Source organism: Branchiostoma floridae, chromosome 1 (assembly GCF_000003815.2).
Source record: "Branchiostoma floridae strain S238N-H82 chromosome 1, Bfl_VNyyK, whole genome shotgun sequence".
Classification (NCBI taxonomy): domain Eukaryota; kingdom Metazoa; phylum Chordata; class Leptocardii; order Amphioxiformes; family Branchiostomatidae; genus Branchiostoma; species Branchiostoma floridae.
Genome location: NC_049979.1, coordinates 26353685 through 26373639, shown reverse-complemented (window position 1 = coordinate 26373639; position 19955 = coordinate 26353685). Strand labels below are relative to the sequence as shown.

At 40.4% G+C, this 19955-nt stretch overlaps 1 protein-coding gene across 4 annotated transcripts; it reads left to right on the top strand.

The window, feature by feature from the left end:
• Positions 1-5851: 5851 nt before the first annotated feature.
• On the top strand, positions 5852-19248 carry LOC118421634 (transmembrane protein 91-like). 4 transcript variants are annotated; one of them, XM_035829048.1, is made up of 4 exons: positions 5852-6040; positions 7628-7701; positions 8566-8697; positions 9069-10036. In XM_035829048.1, the coding sequence occupies exons 1-4, from the start codon at positions 6025-6027 to the stop codon at positions 9246-9248; spliced, it is 402 nt and encodes a 133-aa protein (XP_035684941.1). In that variant the 5' UTR covers positions 5852-6024; the 3' UTR covers positions 9249-10036. The 4 variants fall into 4 exon arrangements, with proteins under 4 accessions (XP_035684941.1, XP_035684932.1, XP_035684950.1 ...); XM_035829039.1 differs by lacking the exon at positions 9069-10036 and adding an exon at positions 17899-19248 and having other exon boundaries at positions 5875-6040; XM_035829057.1 differs by lacking the exons at positions 5852-6040; positions 7628-7701; positions 8566-8697; positions 9069-10036 and adding exons at positions 11849-12063; positions 14522-14577; positions 15694-15825; positions 17899-18199.
• Positions 19249-19955: the final 707 nt, after the last annotated feature.

Genomic DNA, 19955 nt, shown 5'->3' with positions numbered 1-19955 from the left:
GTCCATAGCGATAGACTGCGTCTCCCAAAAATTGTTCTCTATTTATTTTGTTTGTTTTGTATACCATTCCGGGCTGTCGACGACTACTTTGTCGCTTTCGTTCATTAACAATTAATTTTCGTGCGTTTCCGAAAGGAAGCATTTTCGACGATACTGCAAACCGTACAAATCAGTTGCAGAATGAGCAAAAGTTGTAAAAATTGTAACAAAAAGATTATCAAAAAAAACGGACGATAGTGTCATAGAATGTCAACAAAGACAATTCCAAAGTCAAAGGAGAATAATGTGACAGAACAAAAAAGAAGAACCCATTGTTCTGTATACCCTATTTTCTATGATAAGTCATTTCTGACCATTTTGATTTCGTACTGAAGGCAATTGTTTATATTCATAAGCTCGCAACAGTTTGGGGGTTCCCAGAGGATGTAATCCATATAATCGAATCAGTGTGGCCTTATGTAGATAAGAAGGGATGTTGTCCAGAAATTAGACTAAACAGCTGTAATGGCTGTGTGCACGAAGCATCACTTCCTTTGTTCAATATTCGCTGCGCGTGCTTGTGTCCCCAGAATTAGGTTACAGGAAGATCATATCATGTGTGCCTCTGCTGTCCTTAAAACTAGGCTATACAAACGCACGCATCAGGCCTTGCGAATGCCCCTTTCCTACCATTAATACAACATGAGCCACTGTCCCTATTTCTGAGATAAAGTCCCTAGCAAACATCTTAATTATAGTTTGCAAATGTTATTTTTGTTTCGTTGTTTTTTCAGTAGTTATCCTTGCCCAGTTTGCTTTATACAGTTTGTTCATTGATTTGCCACAGCATATCATTTGTTTTTAATTAACAGAATGTAAAGGAGTTCACCAAATTGTAGAAACGCTTGAAACTATTTTTACGCTCGGATATCATAGTGAAGATTAAAGGTAACGTTACCATTATACAACTTTATATGCGGAGTCTATATAATACAGAATACACGTATCAGACAAAGAAAAAAGCTGTCAGCTAGCGAGGTTGATTTGGTGTGAAGGACTCGGGTGAAGGGTTTACTAGAGTTTAATGAGATTGGCATCTACCAAGGTTCTGTTTTTAAACAGGAAGGTCGCTCTCCAACCACGCACACAGGAAACGCCACTCATGGCCGCGCGTGCCTCACGTTTGGGGTCAATGGCCTCGCGCAGACGACACGATGAGGTGTGGATGAGGTCATACCACAGTTCCCGCGCGCCCGCGATCACGTCTTTCCTCCAAAAAGAGGTTACTACAGGTCACCAGGAGGTTTATCGCGGTCATAGGAAGTCATTTCACGGCCATCTGTATCCGAGAAAGGTTACTCGCGGACATATTGTCACCCGAGTTTCACCCAATGTAACCAAGGTTACCAAGGTTCGGTCAGATTTTGGCCTGGGTACCTTCATTGTAACCGCTTGCCGAATCTTTCCGCTTAGTATAATCCATGGTTAGCAAGCGAAAAGATTGAGCTAGAGGGTTCTACGGAGAATGGTACCGCGTATTTAGCTTTGATAGAGTCTTTGGTACATGTGCATGTATACGTACAGATCAATTTTGTTTTTCCCTACTAAAGTAAACAACATGTACCTTCCTACAATACCCATATGTGGCACTTACCACAAGTACATGTATACTAACATCGTAACTGGAAAATTTGTAGATATGAAGATTAACAGTTTATTTATGCGTTAGTCATGAAGTCATGAGTACTTTCTCATAGTACCTAAAGTTTGTCTGAAAACCAAGAGCGTTTTCGTCCTACAACGTAGCGATGTTTTTCGTCTGTGTATCAAATGTCGACAAATCTTACGTAGTAAGCGCGTGCACTGTAACGTTACCTTTGATCAGTTCTTTATTAATCAAAACACTTGTTCATTTGGCAAATTTAGAATACGTTTGCATATGTACCTCGTTTTTTTCGGTAGCTTAACTTGTTTTAGCAGTGTTAATTTCTTTGTTTTCTTCAAGCCGATACTATAGACGAGACGTAACAGATCTTTTCGGGGGATGATGCATCGCGATTCGTTCTTCGACACTAAAATGTCATAACAATATCACAATTACCGATAAAAGATAAATTTGCCACCGAAAGTGGCTAATAAGTATATTCATGGAGTTCAATTAAATTATGGACATGATTATTTATGGTAGAAATGATTGTGTTTGTATTTTTTGTGTCAATGCGTGCGATGCGTTCACCGATGCCCCCCTCCCCCATCCCCACTCGGGTCATTTCGAGCAACGGTTATGCTAAGGTCACATTTCCACAAAGGGGCCCGGCCGGCAGCTTTCGGGAACGATAAGTATGGTATAAACGACAACAACAACACAAAACAGACCGAAAATCATTCAACTGCGCTGCACTGTGCTTGTTTTGTGGCATAAACTTAAATTTTTCGTTTCCGCCAACAGCCCGGTCGGGCCCCGGGTAGGAAATGTGACGTAGGCATAAGTCGGGAAAATTCAGCTGGCAAATGGCCTTCCCTAATAAGCGGCTTCCACTGTATAAGTAAAATACTTTTGGGATTCATTTGTAATTGTATTTCATTCGTACGGCAGGATACAAATATACTAGTGTCATGACGTGTCGATTATGGCATAATCTGTTTATCAATGTATATTGGTTTGCCTGTTTAGGATGCAAATAAAGCCAATATAAATAGTTTTTCTTTAATCAAGTCTACTTTACCGTGAAATAGCTTGGGAAAAAGTTTTGAAAAAAATCTCATTCACAATGCATTACCCAACTAGCCTCGGCTATTACAAAGCTTTAACCCTGCAAAACAAAGATGATATGCCATAATTGTCATGAACTGTTAGAAATGAAGATAAATTCAACTACATTTCCCCTAAAAATTAAAGAAGTTGAATTTCATCATCATTTATTGTCACATACCCATTACAGTACTTATATCCTTAAACTTAAAACAACATAAGATATCATCACAATCCACCCACATGTTCTAAAATTATGCTGACTACAAAAGTCCGAAAACACATGTACAAACAGTGAGACACACAGACACACAGAAAATTAACTCCATTTTCCATGCAGGTATACAAATGTTAATCGTTTAAATGCTACCAACATACAGATAGACAAGTTCAAATGTCTTCTGTAGAGTATACCGTCATACGTTTTATACGTTTTCACCTATATATACCGCTGCTAACGTTGTATATTTGTGAAGATCTTTTTTTAGAAAATGAAGGAAAAGATAATTTTGGTGCAATATCAAACTTGAACATGCCAGGGAAAAATAGTTCGTTTATGTTGAACTTGATACACTTGTTTTTTTGTATTTTTTTACCTACAGGATGTGCTGGTGTTGATGTTTCAAAAGTGACCCGATGTTGAATGACAGCCAAGTGCGACCTCATAGGGTAATGTTTACATTTCCGTATCAGTTGTCCCAACAAGAGGGCCACGTAAGCCAGGCGCTGTTTAGACACTTCAAATCGCTAGACGGCGCTTCACTGTGGCGAGAGGTTGCGGTCTACGTTTTTATGTCAACAGTGCATAAATGGTCAGCCACTCACTGCTCAACCTTTTCACTAGCAAGATCTCTCTTCGTGAAACTGGGGCAGAGAAAATGTCATGGTGGGAGAAGTCATGGTCAAGATAGCAGAAAACGGTAGTTCGTCAGAGCGCTTGAAAGAGCGATAGAGATTTTTCAGTGCACGTCAGCGATTCGGACACTGTGTGAATGGTGAAGGAATACGTCTGTTTTGAGACTGGTTACGATGTTCAACAGTGATCGCTTGGGTTGAACGTACATTGCGCATGATATTCCTGTTCCCAGCAACTTCCAAGTGTCGGCTGCAGTATGATAACCTCCGCTGGCGGTCAAATAAAAGAAGAACAAACCGGCAAACTTTAGCTCATTTTCACATATTTTGTAGAAAGTACCGATAACTTCAAAATATTTAAATTCCTTTTGTGCCCTGCTATAAATTATGAGGCGTCAAATCTCCTCAACTTTGGGTCCCTTGACCATGTAAATCCAAACTACCTTCAACCACAGCGGGATGGGCAACAACGTTGAATTCGACTTCAGGAATTGACGTCTTCTCACTTGAACTGTGACTCCTGGAGTCCGGGTGAATGATGTAATCACTGCGCACTGGCGGATCCAGAAATTTGCCAAGGGGGGTGCGCGCACCTTGACGCGGCCTTGCGCGGGGGGAGAGCACGAGAGGGGGGAGAAAATTTTTAAGATTTAGAGGCTCTCTGGTGCATTTTGGATCCATATCTGAGCAAATATGAGAAACGAACCAATACTGATTTTTCGTCAAATCTGTGGCTGTCTAGTTTATGTTTGATTAATAGGGACATTTTTTTAGCAACTACCATTGAGGACAAACCTAAAAAAGGCTAGCTCATCCTTTTAATATTCATAAATGATGCCACGTTACACAAACAATATCGCAAAATTATTCTGTGACTTGCTCCACGAAGCGGCTCGCCCCCCGCCCCTATCTAAAACGCATAGAAAGCTTTTGCGGTCTGAGCGGCTTGCCGGAGACTATTTTGAAAGTATCTTACGCATTTGTGTATTCATATATATTCGGAATCTTTTTGCTTCAGTTAACGTTATGGCAATTGATGATGGTTAATCGGGGGAAAATGACAACAAAAACGTCAGTACGATGCGACTGACCAGAACTGTAGTGGGGAGGGGCGTGCCGGCGCACGACGCCGATTTTCCCACGCGGTGCGTCTCTGTTGCCGATGCATGGCGGAAGATAGAAATCATCAGTTTATTACAAATAATAAACTCCCGCTGATTTTCTGGAGATCTTACAAAAATTCCACGCTCCTTCTTTATCTAAGTTAAGCGCCGATTTTGGCTTACAGCGGCCCACCAGTTTCATGGAGAGAAATTGACGGCCGCGCTCAGTCTCCGGGCCCTTACCGTAAGTTTACGTGACTTGCAAAGACCCACTGGTAATTTCAAACCGCAACTGAAGTTTCTCTAAATAGTTAACAGAAACTGTACGTTTCTTTTTCGACCTGACCATATTGTAAATCATACGTAGCAGCTGTAAAAGTTTTCTCACTGAAATCCTTAGAAGCTGAAGTATTTCTAAGAGTTACTAGTATTACACTTGAACGAGGAATTATGCTAACGAGGCTTTATCTTTAAGCAGATGTTTACGCCAGTGTTTGAGACAAATTGGTACATCTTTCGGTAACCTCCAGCGACAGACTATTAGTTTTTTCAATGTAACGCGCATTCGCATCTGTATCTGTATGTTCCCGTTGTCGCATTCGTATGTGATATCAGTCTACCACATCCGTGTCACAGCCAACAGTTAACAAATCTGGAGTCTACATTAGGATATCATCTATAAAATTCATAGCATGAAAGTTCATCTGTGTTGGTAGAATACATATTATAGAAAAATTGCTAAACTTTCCTTCCAACACTAAAATAACGTAGGGACTTACTCCAAAATTTTCGGTCAATCTCCGTCGACCTTGTTCACAGAATGACCCTTTCTATCTCCAGCAGTGACGTCAGGAATTTAGGGGTAAGTTCCTACGTTATTTTAGTGTTGGAAGGAAATTTTAGCAATAGTTCTATAATCTATAAAATTCAAATGCTGTGGCCTAGATTAAAAAAAAAACATACATCTGCTTGGAGATCAAAATGGTTCTCTTTTAGTTACACCAGGTAACAGAGAACCCGATAAGGTAAAGTCTATGGACCCGACACCGGATACCTTAGTAAACACGCCCCCAGGTAGCTAGCTCGCTGCTAGCCATGACGTTGTTCAGTACCTGTTACCTAGGTGCTGTGTGTTGCTCAAGTTTACGTTTTTGGATGCACGCATCGTCACAAAGGACTTGCTGAAAGGTACACCCTCCCGTTACGCAGAACCGCCCGGGACCCGTCCACAAGTGACTGCGGTGGTCGCAAAACCTACGCTCTTCCTTACAGTTGCCGTTGGTCTAAAACTCAAGCTTTCTTCCGAACATTGTGTCATCGTCTGAGAGAAACAAGATGTCTGTCGCACCAGGTATGTTTGTTATCTCTTTAAACATACGCTCGTAAGTCGTACTTCAGTGTGCTTGCACTATACAAGGGAGTCTGTACAAGTGACGTGAACATTGAACGATAACATATATCTACGATCTAATAAGTTGTGGTCGAATATAGTTGGTAGCATGTCTAACCTTTATTGACGTAGATACCTCGTATTCTAGGTAAGATATCTAAGTACACGGCGTCTGTTTTTTTTTAACGCCGAACTGCCATTTTGTTTTCAATGCTGTTGTCGGTCCTTCAAGGACAAAGCCTGGCCTTACTCAACTCCGCCATCTTTACCGAAAGTGAAACACATAGACAGCAAGATTACAACCTACACCTGACACCGACTGGTAGCATCATATAGTTTCGACGAATGTTAGACAATACGACTGTGGGTCCGTGTGTAAGTGTATCCAAAAGTCTACATGCAGAGGTAATGACAGATAGCATTGCTATGAGCAGATTATCGAAATCTCCCCAATTAGCAAATGTTTGTTGTGTGTAGGGTATAGACACCTTTGGATATTTAGTCAAAAGTAACGTTACATCAAAAAAGATATTTGCAAAGATAAAAGGATGTTCAAGTATGATACTTTATGGGGACGGGGTGTGTGTATAATATGCGTGTATGTGTGCGTGTGTGTGTGTGTGTGTGCGTGTGTGTGTGTGTGTGTGTGTTGTGTGTGTGTTTATGTATGTGTGTGTGTGTGTGTGTGTGTGTGTGTGTGTTGTGTGTGTGTGTGTATGTATGTATGTGTGTGTATGTGTGTACGTTGTGTGTGTATGTGTGTGTGAGACCTCAAAATTGTAAGATTTTTGGCCTCCTAATAGCTTTCCGTGGTACTGCAGCAGAATTTCAGTTTTTTTATAGCTCCCGTCAGGAGTTTGGGTATCAAATAACTCTTGTGGTCGGAAATTACATAAGATCGGACTCTCTGATTTCAATCATCATTCGCATCCTCTGTACGTGTATGTGGCATTCGTTTCTCCAAGGAGGTTGAACACGGGCTTGGTTTCTCCAACCAAAATGCCATCCTATAGATACTTCCCAATAATTGAACAGTGCTGATTACTGTGTCAGATTATTATTATCATTATTATTGCCATCACTATATGATACAGCAACATGGGTTATACATATAGAATACAACACGATGTATTCCGTATCTTCGGCCGGTCGGGCGATCCTACCCGCGGGACGGCTGGGACCGAGAGTGATGCGGAATACACCGTGTTGTATTTTATTTATGTCATACCTACCTGAAAAAACACATGTTTCGATGCGAAATGCACCAAGTTAAGAACATTTGATGCCCTCGAACAAAAATTGTCTCAACAGCAATGTTCCAACGTCCGAATCTGGTATTCAAATTTTCGACCGCGGCGCAGTCGGCCCGCTCGAAATAATTTTAGTTCGATTTACTCGAAGGAAGTCCGTGTGATACAACTTAGAACCCGTGTGATACAGAAAGTTATCACACAGTCCGGAGCACCTGTGTCGAACGTTTTCGCGGCCCAGGTATGACATAAACTTCATTATGAATGATAGTTGTAACGTTGAACCAATTCTTTTTAGGATACGCCGGGCAGCCAGGATACGGGCAGCCAGTATACGGACAACCAGGATATGGGCAACAGTCTACTGTGGTGGTCAGTTAATTTTTTTCTTCCCTTTTTTATGTTAGAAGACAATCAGCGCTAGTTCACGTTTTTTCTGCGGGGAAACCTATATCCGTTGTTTTTAAAAACAGGGTTTGGGGGATGTCGAGTCGACAAATCGTGTTTCGAAATTTCAATATTTTCAAAGTATTGCAGTTTAAAAGCACCGTCCGTCGAGTTGATATCCCTAAATTCAATATGTTTTTAAAAACAACGGATATAGGTTACCCCGCAGATCAAGATGAACTACCGTTACAGACATACTGGTAATGCGCTCAATTTAGCTAGCTGATTTTACCGCCACTACTAAATATTTATACATATGTTGCACAAGAACATGTGTATGAACATATCAAAATATTGTAAACATAATAAAGGTGCAAAATGATACAAAATAACAACATGATTTTGTAAGAGCAAGTCCCGGAATATTCAATGCAATACCACACATTAAACGTAAACTTAACGAAAAATTATGAATTGAATCATTTTGAAGCGGTGTTATGATGTTGGGTAAGAGGCAGGATTTAAGAATTTACATTTCAAATCGATCTCACAATATTTGGCCACAGGAAGTAAATTTGATAAATTTTATAATTCCAAATTTAATGCGAGAAAGTGAAAAAAAGAGAATGGGTAAAACAAAACAAGATAGCTAGCTTTTCCAAATAGACGTCTTATGAATAACTTTGTAACAAGAACTGAAGCTACAACACATAGTATCAGAGACAACATTTTTTGGGGACAACAACTAAAGGCATGGCTACCACATTGGTGTCACTTTTACTATCGTACTAGTTACACTTCATGTTGACCATGTGTTGAAAAATGTGTTGTTTTTTTTCATTCCACTAGGTTGCCGGCGCTCCGCAAACAATGGTCATTATGCAGGAGTCCAAGCCGGACAACCACGTGGGGATGGCCATTTTCACATGCCTCTGCTGCTTCTGGCCAATCGGACTGGCTTCCCTGATCTTTGCTTGCATGGTCAGTATTTGACGGTTTTGACCTTCGCCATGAAGGTCAACGTGTTTTTGGTAGCGTTTTGTTTATATCAAAGAAATGGTTAAATTTTGGGTTCCCCTCGAAGCTTTTCTTTGTGCAACAGGATAACGTTTTTTCTCTGTCTGAGGCTTGGATCTGATACAGTAACAATTTTGTGCCGTAGATAGTTTATGTTTGTGAAAGCACCTAGCAGAAAGCTTGGTTGAGGGGGGGGGGGGGCGGTGTCGCCATACACAATGAATGTTTTGACTTCGAGTAGGAATAAACAGAGCAAACATTTGATGGTAAACATCATTTGTTTGCTGGCAAATGTTACATTTCTATATATAGTTTTGTTCTCTTGCCGCCGGTAGGTGGATTCGCGATGGGAGTCAGGTGATAAAGAGGGCGCCAAATCTGCCTCCAGGACCGCCTCCACTCTCTGGAAAGTCGCCCTGGGTCTCGGCTTAGCAGCGATCATCATCGTCGTCATCATCATCCCCGTGTACTTCTTTGTCATCCTCCCGGCCACGGTTATCAACGCTATTGGCTAACTTGATCCCTCTTTTCTTCCGGAAGGGTGACCCGAACATGTTGGTAACATTAAAACGAAAATTCTACATCAAAAACAGTGATATCCCTATTAAAGGGCATTTTAATTTGATCATATTTTGATATAATCATGTTTTGTACGTTTCCAAAAAGGAACGTTTTCGACGATACTCTAAATCATGCAAAGCAGCTGTAAATAATCACATATATGTCGTTATGATTTGTATATATACAAAATCGTAAACGGATAATAATGTCCTAGAATGCCAGAGTATATTCCAACTCCAGAGAAGACGATTCACGTGTTTAAGAACAAAAATGAAGAATCCATTGTTCGGTATACATGCATATGTGTGTTAACTAATCACTTAGACGTCATACTGAAGGCAGTTTTTCTGTCCAAACTCTTTTAAGTCTCATTCTTGTATTACTCCGAGTGTATAGAGTCCTAACCCAAAAATGATTGGGTATCATTTGCGAAAGCGCGTTTTTAGGTGGATCATAAATTCCCTTTAATCGATCCGAACCGAAATGAAAAGGATTTGAATTGAAAGCTTGTGCATTACTGGCATGAAGTGTTCTTTCAGTTTCTTGACCCGAGCGATTGTCGGACGTTTACGGATTTTTGTCCTGAGTGCTGCGGTCAGACGCTGGCCGCGCCCAAGAGGACCTCTAGCGGATTGTGGCTAGTTGCATTTTGAAATGCGATAAAATTGTTCCGGTTGGTTAGATTTGAATGACAATTTTTATTGCCTATTAAACGAGTGTGCTTACAATAGAAAGCAAAATATCTCCAGGTATACTGTTTTTTGTTGGATTTGGGGGCATAGAAGTTGTGTGTTTTAACGTTGCTTCCAATGGTACGTTCTTATTGTGGTATGAGCATGAGACCTTGTTCACACGTTCTCACTGATCAGATAAACCAAAATCTACATGGCCTAACTGACACTTATCTGAACCAAAATCATCCAGAACGTTAGAATATGGGCTGGTAACTTCCGTATAGAACAATAAGAAAAATAGAATAGCAAATATCATATAAGATTGTACCGTCGCAGATAATGAGACCAGTTAGCGGCCCCTCAGATAGGCCTACGAGTAACGTTAGGTGCCGAAGTGCAAAGTTGGCGATATCTCAGCAAGCATTTGTGGATGTCTGGACTAAAATTTGGTACAGGTCTAAACATCGAATAGTTTTACTGTATGAATGAAAAAAGTTCAAGGTCTTTTCAACGGTGAGGTGTCCCAACAAGTAGGTCACGTCAGCCAGGTACTGTATAACCGCTACGATCCGCTAGATGTCGCTTCATCAAACAATTGTGACATTGCGGCTTTGTCACGCAATTCTCGTCTACGTGCCCTCCGAGATTACAAAGAAAAGAAGAACAAATGGTCGTTTTATTCACGTGTCCACGATAGAGAAGCCAGCTAGATCCTCTTTTATTAGATGATTGGTTAAGTGAGTGCCCTCAATGCGGCCACAATGGGCTCAAATTGGCCCGCTGGTCACTTGTCATTCGGGTCATTAGGTCCATGTTCTTCAGTCAAACAACCAAAAAATGATCAGTTCTTTGGTTCTGCTGTATTAAGCTTTTTGTCTTAGGGAAGTGCGTAGAACCTGAAGTATTTCTAAGAGATATTACACTTGAACTAAGAATGCTTAAGAGGGTTCATCTCCAAGCAGATGTTTTACGCCAGTGTTCGCAACAAATCGGCACTTCTTGAGAGCTCCGCCCTTTTTCATATTTACTTTTAAACAGGCAAAAAAGGCAAGTTGACACTGTACTGAAACGTACTCCAACAGTGCCACACACCACCTCCTTGCACACACACACAGAACAATAAGCGTGATAGGATAAAGGGATCAAGGTACAGTACTGTAGTACGTTGACCCCTTTAAGGCCTTGAAGGGGCAAGGTCATAGTATACCGTGTCTAGGCTAAGGTATTGGAAAGCCACCCCTTTTTACCTCCCGCACCGAAGTTAGGTACCCATTTTTACACCCGGATGGAGTGTGGAGACTCGTGTTAAGTGCCTTTCCTTAAGGCAAAATACATTTAACATGAAAGGTTTCGAACCCCAAACCTCTGAGTTCTGTGTACAAAACACCCTACAGTTAACGACAAGACGTAAAGATTCACTCCTTGCGAAGTGAAATACTACAAAAAGATGCACAAAGGCCACAGCAAGTAAATTTCATGGGTGACATTATCGCGGTCTAGTGAGAAACATGTAGCCATGACTTTAGTTGTAGAAGTGAAACTAGTTCGATAGTAAAGGTGGCACCAACGTGCTAGCCATGACTGTAGTTGTCAACTTTGTCAATTGTACCAGTCTACCACAGTAGTGTCACAGCCAGCAGTCATTAGATTTTGAGTCTACATAGAATATCATCCTATAACATTTTATATGCTGTAGCCTAAATGAGCAACATACACCTGCTTCGAAATCAAAATGGTTCTCTAACGTCCTTAGTTACACCAGGTAACACAAAACATAAAGGCTGTGAAACCGACACGCGATATCTTTGCATGCATGCCCCCAGGTAACTAGCTAGCTGTCAGCCATGACATTGTTTACCTGTTGCCTAGGTGCTGTGTGCCATTCTAGGTTTACCTTTTTTACCGTTCACAAAAGACCTGCTGAAATCTACACCCTCCCCTTACTCAGAACCGCCAGGTACTCGTACAGACACTGGTCACCAAATCTACCCGCTTCGATACAGCGGCTGTTGGTCTAAAACTCAAGCTTTCTTCCGAACGTTGTCTTGAAAAAGCGGATCTTCGTCTGAGAGAAACAAGATGTCTGTCGCACCAGGTATGTTTGTTGTCTCTTTTGCCTAACGTATTAGCGCATCCAGTGTGACCACTTCAGTGTGCTACCACTACGAGGAAGTCTGTACATGTGACATGTACCTTAATCATACCGATAGCATATAACATATATCTACGTTACGGTCTAACAGGTTGTGGTTGTGGATAGGAAGAAACTTCGTATTCTAGGTAAGATACCTAGTATGTACACGGCGTCTGTTTTTTTAACGGCGACGAACTGGCGTTCTGTGTTTTCTTAGCTTTCACCACAAGTTGCAAGGACATAGATCTGGCTCAGCTTAGCCATTTGTACCTAAAATGAAACAAACACCAGAATTATTAAAACACCTGTCATCTATTGGGAGCGATATCCTTTGCTATCTCGACAAATTAGATAGTACAATTGTGGGTTTATGTTTAAGTATATGTCGGTTCGTTGGCACTAGTAATTGAAGCGTCTAACATGTCACCACCAAGACATTTGTATCATGCCACTAGTTGGAAGGACATAGATCTTGCTCAGCTTAGCCAATTTTATACCCAAAATGAAGCAAATATCACAATTAAAACACCTGTCATCTATTGGGATCGATATCCTTAGCTATCTCAACGAATCAGATAATACGATTGTGGGATTATGTTTTAGTATATGTCGGTTCGTTGGCACTAGTAAATGAAGCGTCACCAACAAGACTTTTGTATCATCACACCGAACACAAACGCACGGTAGGAGTTCTTCGTTTTTTGTACATCAGTGGTTTGATAAATATGTTATTTTAGACTGAAAGGAACCATTCGAGAGTGGAATGCCCTGCCTGGCACGGTGGTAAGTGCTCCCACCGTTGAATCCTTCCGTGCCGGGCAGGAGGGTGGCCCGCCCTAAGGCTTAGGTCACATTTCCAAACCGGGGCCCGGCCGGGATGTTTTAAGAAGCGAAAACTCAAAATGTATTCCAAGAAATACACACATATCATGCCCATGCATTTATCTTGACATTTTGTATATCTTTATGTCTTTGATATCATTCTTTTCGCTCCCGAAAGCTGCCCGGCCGGGCCCCGGTTTGGAAATGTGACCTAAGCCTAACCCGGGACCTCACCAAAAAACGTAGCCCCCCTACGTTACCCCTTGCGGGGCTATTTGAGAGTACTGAAGATGATAAAGATTTTATCTTAGACTTAAAAGAAATGTAATAATGTCTGACATATCTAATTTGAGCGCTTATAACCTACGCCCATTTGAAAATGAAAGACTTTTTTTCTGTGTGGGGTAGGGAGGGGGGAGGGGGGTGGGTGGGATTGTTTACCATGAAATTTAATAAGGCTTGTAAAGACAATACAATGAAGGGTGGGGTGTTAACAAATGTTGATGGTGTAACATGAGTCTTAGCTATGAAGTTCCTGAATAGAAGTATATGGGGTCGTTTTCTTTCATATAGTTTCACACGAAGCATGGTAAGTCTTCATGTCCGTCTTATATGAAAGAAAAGTTCTTGTTTTTTCTGTCAGTTTGAGGAAGAACATTCTCCACATTGACTGTTTGTCTCGCAAATTTGTCCTGCGACAGATCTCCTTTTCAAATATTTGCTTGGTCCCCTTCTTTGATGGTTCGACTTTGTTGTGACAGAAATGCCGCAAGTCTAGCGTGTCAATGTTGTGTATCGGTCACCTGGCGACCGGCGCACCTCACTTGATAGCTGGGATTTTCCGTGACAAGGGAAATGACAATATGTGTAGGTGTGGGCACACATGAGGAAGTGAACACGTGTAATTGTGCACGAAGTTATAGACTAGAATACAAAAGGAGCGTTTGTCGTGTATTAGGCCACAGCAAGTAAATCTTGTGGATGACATTAGAGCGCTCATTTGTTTTCGCCGGATTTTTACACTCCGGACATGACGAGGAAGTACCAAAATAATTAGTTATACGGCGCGGTAGCCTTTATAGTGTATTTGTAGACGTGACACTAGTGAGGTAGCCATGAGTGTAGTTGGAGAAATAACACTAGTGAAGTAGCCATGAGTGTAGTTGTAGAAATAACACTAGTGAAGTAGCCATGGGTGTAGTTGTAGAAGTGACACTAGTGAGGTAGCCATGAGTGTAGTTGTAGAAATAACACTAGTGAAGTAGCCATGGGTGTAGTTGTAGAAGTGACACTAGTGAGGTAGCCATGAGTGTAGTTGTAGAAATAACACTAGTGAAGTAGCCATGGGTGTAGTTGTAGAAGTGACACTAGTGAGGTAGCCATGAGTGTAGTTGTAGAAATAACACTAGTGAAGTAGCCATGAGTGTAGTTGTAGAAGTGACATTAGTGAGGTAGCCTTGAGTGTAGTTGTAGAAGTGACATTAGTGAGGTAGCCATGAGTGTAGTTGTAGAAGTGACATTAGTGAGGTAGCCTTGAGTGTAGTTGTAGTGAGGTAGCGTATATTATATGGTAATGTATGAACCTATTTTGTTTCAGGATACGCACAGCCAGGATACGGGCAGCCCGGGATGCAACAGCAGTCGACTGTAGTGGTAAGCCCGTTATAATAAATACACTGCATTTCATGTTAGAATGCTAGAAAAATATGCCATATGTAAGTCAAAAAGAGAGAAATATTAGGCTTACTGTTAAGGATATATTCGATGAGCAAAAATTCCCGAAATTCCCATACAGCCAGGCGAAAGGATAGAACATAAATACAACACATCTACAACAACAATCATTGATAAACAATAAAAAAAACATTTTTATTTTATTCAAGCGAGAGGACAGCAATCTATATCGGTTGTTTTAAAAAACGGGGTTTTAGGGATGTCAAGACGACGGACGGAGGTTCTTGTAATCTATATTTCACAATGTTGCAGATTAAAACAGAAGAAAGAAAGAAAGAAAGAAAGAAAGAAAGAAAGAAAGAAAGAAAGAAAGAAAGAAAGAAAGAAAGAAAGAAAGAAAAAAAAGAAAAAAAGAAAGAAAGAAAGAAAAAAGAAAAAGAAAAAAGAAAGAAAACAGAAAGAGAAAAAAAGGAAAGAAAGACAGGTATACTCTATTGTTCAACTTTCCTGACTACGTTCTTATTTCAAGTATTTCGAATGATATCGGTCAAATCTTATTAAATCACATACTCGCATCAGTTTTTGGGTTCCCAGAAGATGTTATGCATACAATCAAATCAACATGGACTTACTTTGGTATTGGTGCAATAATACATTATATATACACTGTAAGCAACAGACATAGAAAAATACAAGAGGATACCCTCCTTCCATAGGAAGCTTTTTTCAAGCAAGGCCATGTTGATTCGATTATATGGATAGCATCCATATAATAGAGTCATCATGGCCATAGCTAGTATTCACCTCACCTCAGCTAGTATTAATAAGGTGAAATTTCCTGTATAATACTAGTTTACCTTTATCCACAACCTATTCCCGTTTTTGTACAAACAGGGTCTTTAAGGATATGAAGTTAACAGGTGATAGTTTCAAATAGCAATGTTTTCAAAATATTGCAGTTATTTTCAGAATATATTGAACCATCCATGGAAATTGATAAATACCCTGCTATACAGTGGATATAGGTCACACCGCGGACAGAGGTGAACTTACGACTCAGTCAGTGAAAATGTATTGTTTTTCTTTCCCATCCAGGTCGGCGGCGCTCCGCAGACAATGGTCATTATGCAGGAGTCCAAGCCGGACAACCACGTGTGCATGGCCGTTTTCACGTGCCTCTGCTGCTTCTGGCCAATCGGACTGGCATCTTTGATCTTTGCTTGCATGGTCAGTATCTATTCATTACCTTCGCTATGTTTTGGGTAGCGTTTGTATGTATGTTTGTATGTATGTAGAAGACCAGCATAACTCGAAGGCCTGAATGGGTTGTATTTATATTCGATAAGTGGGTAAGTCTTGACGAAATCTAGAAACGATTAGATTTTTGGACCCCCAGCGACCTGTTACGGTACTGCAGGGAACTTCCGGGTTCGATATCTAGAGTTCTGGACATGCTGCGGCTATGCTTTTTGAGTGGTAGACAGGTCTTGATGCCGAGAGTAAGTGGTATAGGTTTGGGCCCCCTAGCGGCTTGTTTTGGATAGACAGGGGCTGGTTTAGAGTCAGACTTTGAAAGGGAATAACTCAAGAAGGGTTTGACGGATTGGCATGACTATTGGTATATAGATAGCTTACGTGATGCTTCATATAACAACATATTAATTATGCTAATTGGAATCTAATTTGCATTATTAATGAGAAGATCGTCTAAACACGCTCTGTTCCATTATAGGACCATTGCAACATGTGACATTAGTACATGAGAAAGAGAAGAATATTGATAGATATATATTATGAAAAATAAAGACCTAATTTGCATAATTAATGAGAAAATGCCATAATGTCATTGTAAGTAAATGACGGGTTGAATCAATTGGCGAAGGTATGGGGTCGTGGAACTCATTTTTATTCATTTATATTGTATTTTCAAAAACTTGGATAGCCCCAATGGAAGCTTCAAGCTTTATGTTTTTTTTAATTGTAGCAACAGGAAAATTAAGTAACACAGACTGATTACACTAAAGTAAAGGACCTATCACACCCAATCTTTGTATTCTCATAGTAGATCGGGTTGGGTCAGGGTCAGGGTACATGTATTGGCCGGGATTTCTTACCGGTCCCGGCCACTACTATCCCCCAATTGCAACCCAACATCTGCTTGGAGAATGCCATCTCTGCGCAACAAGCTGTAAACTGTATCTATAGAGGATTTCTCTATAAGGCCATGTTGATTTGATTATATGGATGACATCCTCCAGGAATTCCAAAATTCAGCCTGCGAATAAAGAACTAGTTTGGTAAAAAAAAAAGCTGCCTTCATTATGAAATCCAAGTGGTCTGGACGGTTGAACAAATCACAAACACAGTATTAAATACCGAAAAGTAGACTCTTCATTTTTGTTTTCACAGTCTTCTTCTTTGACATTGGAATTGATGTTGACATGAGTACTGATTTTTCTGATATATTCTTTCTTCTAATCTACGACATGTATTTACACCTGCTTTATACGATTCAAAGCATGGTTGCAGACTTTTTTTATTTGGGGAAATGGACGAAAATTGACGCGTGCGCGGATGTCATCCATATAATCAATTCAAAATGATCTACTTGATATACTATAATAGATGCTTCAACGAAGGGACCTTTTAGACAAAAACACAATTGAGACCTATATTTCAGGTAGATCCGTGCATATCTTACCTTTAACTTCAACTACTAACACTAGCTATAAGTCGCCTTTATCCGTAGACTATATCCATTGTTTCTAACAACAGTGGGATATCAAGTTGACGGACGGTGGTTTCAAATTGCAATAGTTTCAGGATATAAAAATCATAAAAATATTTTCGTTTAAAGCCATTGTCCGTCGACTTCATATTCCTAAACATCGTGTGTTGTGAAAAACAAGGGATATAGCTAAGGTACAACCCACCGTACGTGTATATACGTGCTGTCTACGTGCCAAAACGTCGGCAAACTTTTGGTATCCGTAAGTGGTAAGTACCGCCTCCGTACCAACTCGTACGGATTTTGGAGCACGCAGACACGCCGTATACGTAGAACGTGCAGGCAAATCTTTGTGTTGCCGTGTTGACGTACTCCCTCCCTGCTCTGCCAGTCGTTCCCCACGTTTTCAGAAATAGGTGGCGGACATGTCCTCCCCCAAAAAATTACGAACAAATTGCACGTACGGCGGGTTATGCTCTTTGCTTTACCCTGCGGTTAAAGGGGAACTAGCGTTATAGTGAATGGACAGGAAGGTAAGCTGGACCGACATGTTGTTCTCTTCCTGTCGTCAGGTGGATTCCCGATGGGAGTCAGGTGACAGAGAGGGCGCGAAATCTGCCTCCAGGACCGCCTCCACTCTCTGGAAGATCGCCCTGGGTCTCGGCTTAGCAGCGATCATCATCGTCGTCATCATCGTCCCCGTGTACTTCTTAGTCATCCTCCCGGCCCAAGTTATCAACGCTATTGGCTAACTCGATCCCTTTTTTACTGGTAGGGTGGCCCGAACATGTTGGTAACATTAAAACGAGAATTCAACATCAAAAGCTCTCTGTACAGGATGATTATAATGCAACAAAGGAGGAGGTTACCTGAAAAATCGCAAACAGAAAACAGGTCATTACTTGGCAGAACACAACTTTGGAAAACTATCAAGTTCTTAATAGCATTAACAAAAAGTTCTTCCTTAGATTTGCGTGATTCCAAAACTGTGAATTCGATTCGAAATTATCAACAAAAGTCCAACATTTCTGGACAAGATTATAAGGGAATTCAAATACATTTTGTACCAACAAACCAACAACGTTGCCAACATACAGGTTTAGACATGATTATTGACATACGTGTGAAAACATGGATCCATGGATGAATAGCTATTTTGCTTATATGGAGTTGTTTGGTGGTATTCTTTATAAGCTTATATTATTGTAAATTGCAGAGAATGATTTTTATATACGAGTGCTGTGATATTGATATATATGAAAATTCTGACGGCTCTGTACAAAATGTACCTTCAGTAGTGAATGAACTTTATTGCTCAACAATCGTACAAGGTACAATGTATGGCAACTAATAACAACTTATAGCTATATAGACAATATGCTTGGTTTCTATTCCGAGTACGCATGTGCGGCGGCATGAATTGTGGGTAAGTCAAAGTTGAAGGCCCCTGAGACATAAACAAAATACGTTTGGCCATTGTTATGCAAATGAGAGAACGGTCGAGTCGAGAACTGTTTACAAGCCAGGGGCTTTCAACTTTGACCTGAGGCATGCCATACGTACTAAGAATGGTCATAACAAGCTTATATATGTACCTATTGGTTTCATATCAAGCAGAACGTAATAACCTCAAGCCATAGTATACAACCATAAAGACACAGTATACAGCTTTTTACACAGAGGAATGTAATGCATGTAATATAGTTTAGAAGAAAAACGCCCCTGGAAATCTTGGAAAGTTATCAAGGTTAATATATGTTGATTTGATTTGTCATCTAACTTTCCTTGTGTTATGAAATTCATTTAGACAATTTCTTATCTTACATGGCAGGAGGTAGTTTTTTTTGCCATCTACGTGTGACTTAAAGAATACTTGCAGCAGATGTTCTTTTCTGTCGTAATAAAATGTTTCTCAAGCTGAAGATTTCTTTCATTATGCATCTGATGTATTATTCTATATCTAAGTAAATCATAAAACGTTAGTTAACAATCACGCATTCGTTCAGTCGGTTAATGACATGTCGACAATAGGTGCCTTTGAAAGCCATGTTCTTTCGGCTATTTTGATGGCATCTTTGAAATCTTTATTAGGAAGGTTGACCAAATAACTAAATACAGATAGCATGGTATTCTGAACAATATATTTTTCATTTGTGCTATTCCACAGCTTCTTAATTGACTTTGGCATTGGCATTGGCATTAGCATTCAACGAATTAGTATCTGTCTCTTTTTATATTCTTTTGTAATCCACACAGTACGAGATATATTTTCTCATTTTGCAACTTAGTATGGTTGAAATCAAGTCCTGATTTGTATCATAAGATTTTGATTCCCTTGTGCTGTACTGTACGATTCGACCTAGGCAGCTGTTGGAATCTTGGTCGTGTCAGACATTATTAATGAAATGTTACATCATTTGCGGCCGTGCTCGGGACAGCTACATGTAGGCGAGCTCTTTCCCAGTTGGCAGTTTGAAAATCAATTTGGTTAATATATAATGTGTCGGTACAAACTGCCAAAGTAGAACATCTGTCTGTACCACCGAAACGGTAGCCAGACATGTTTAGCAATCCAGAGGAAAGGAACTTTGGGATATCAAACTACTAGTGAGTGAATTTGGAAGCCTTT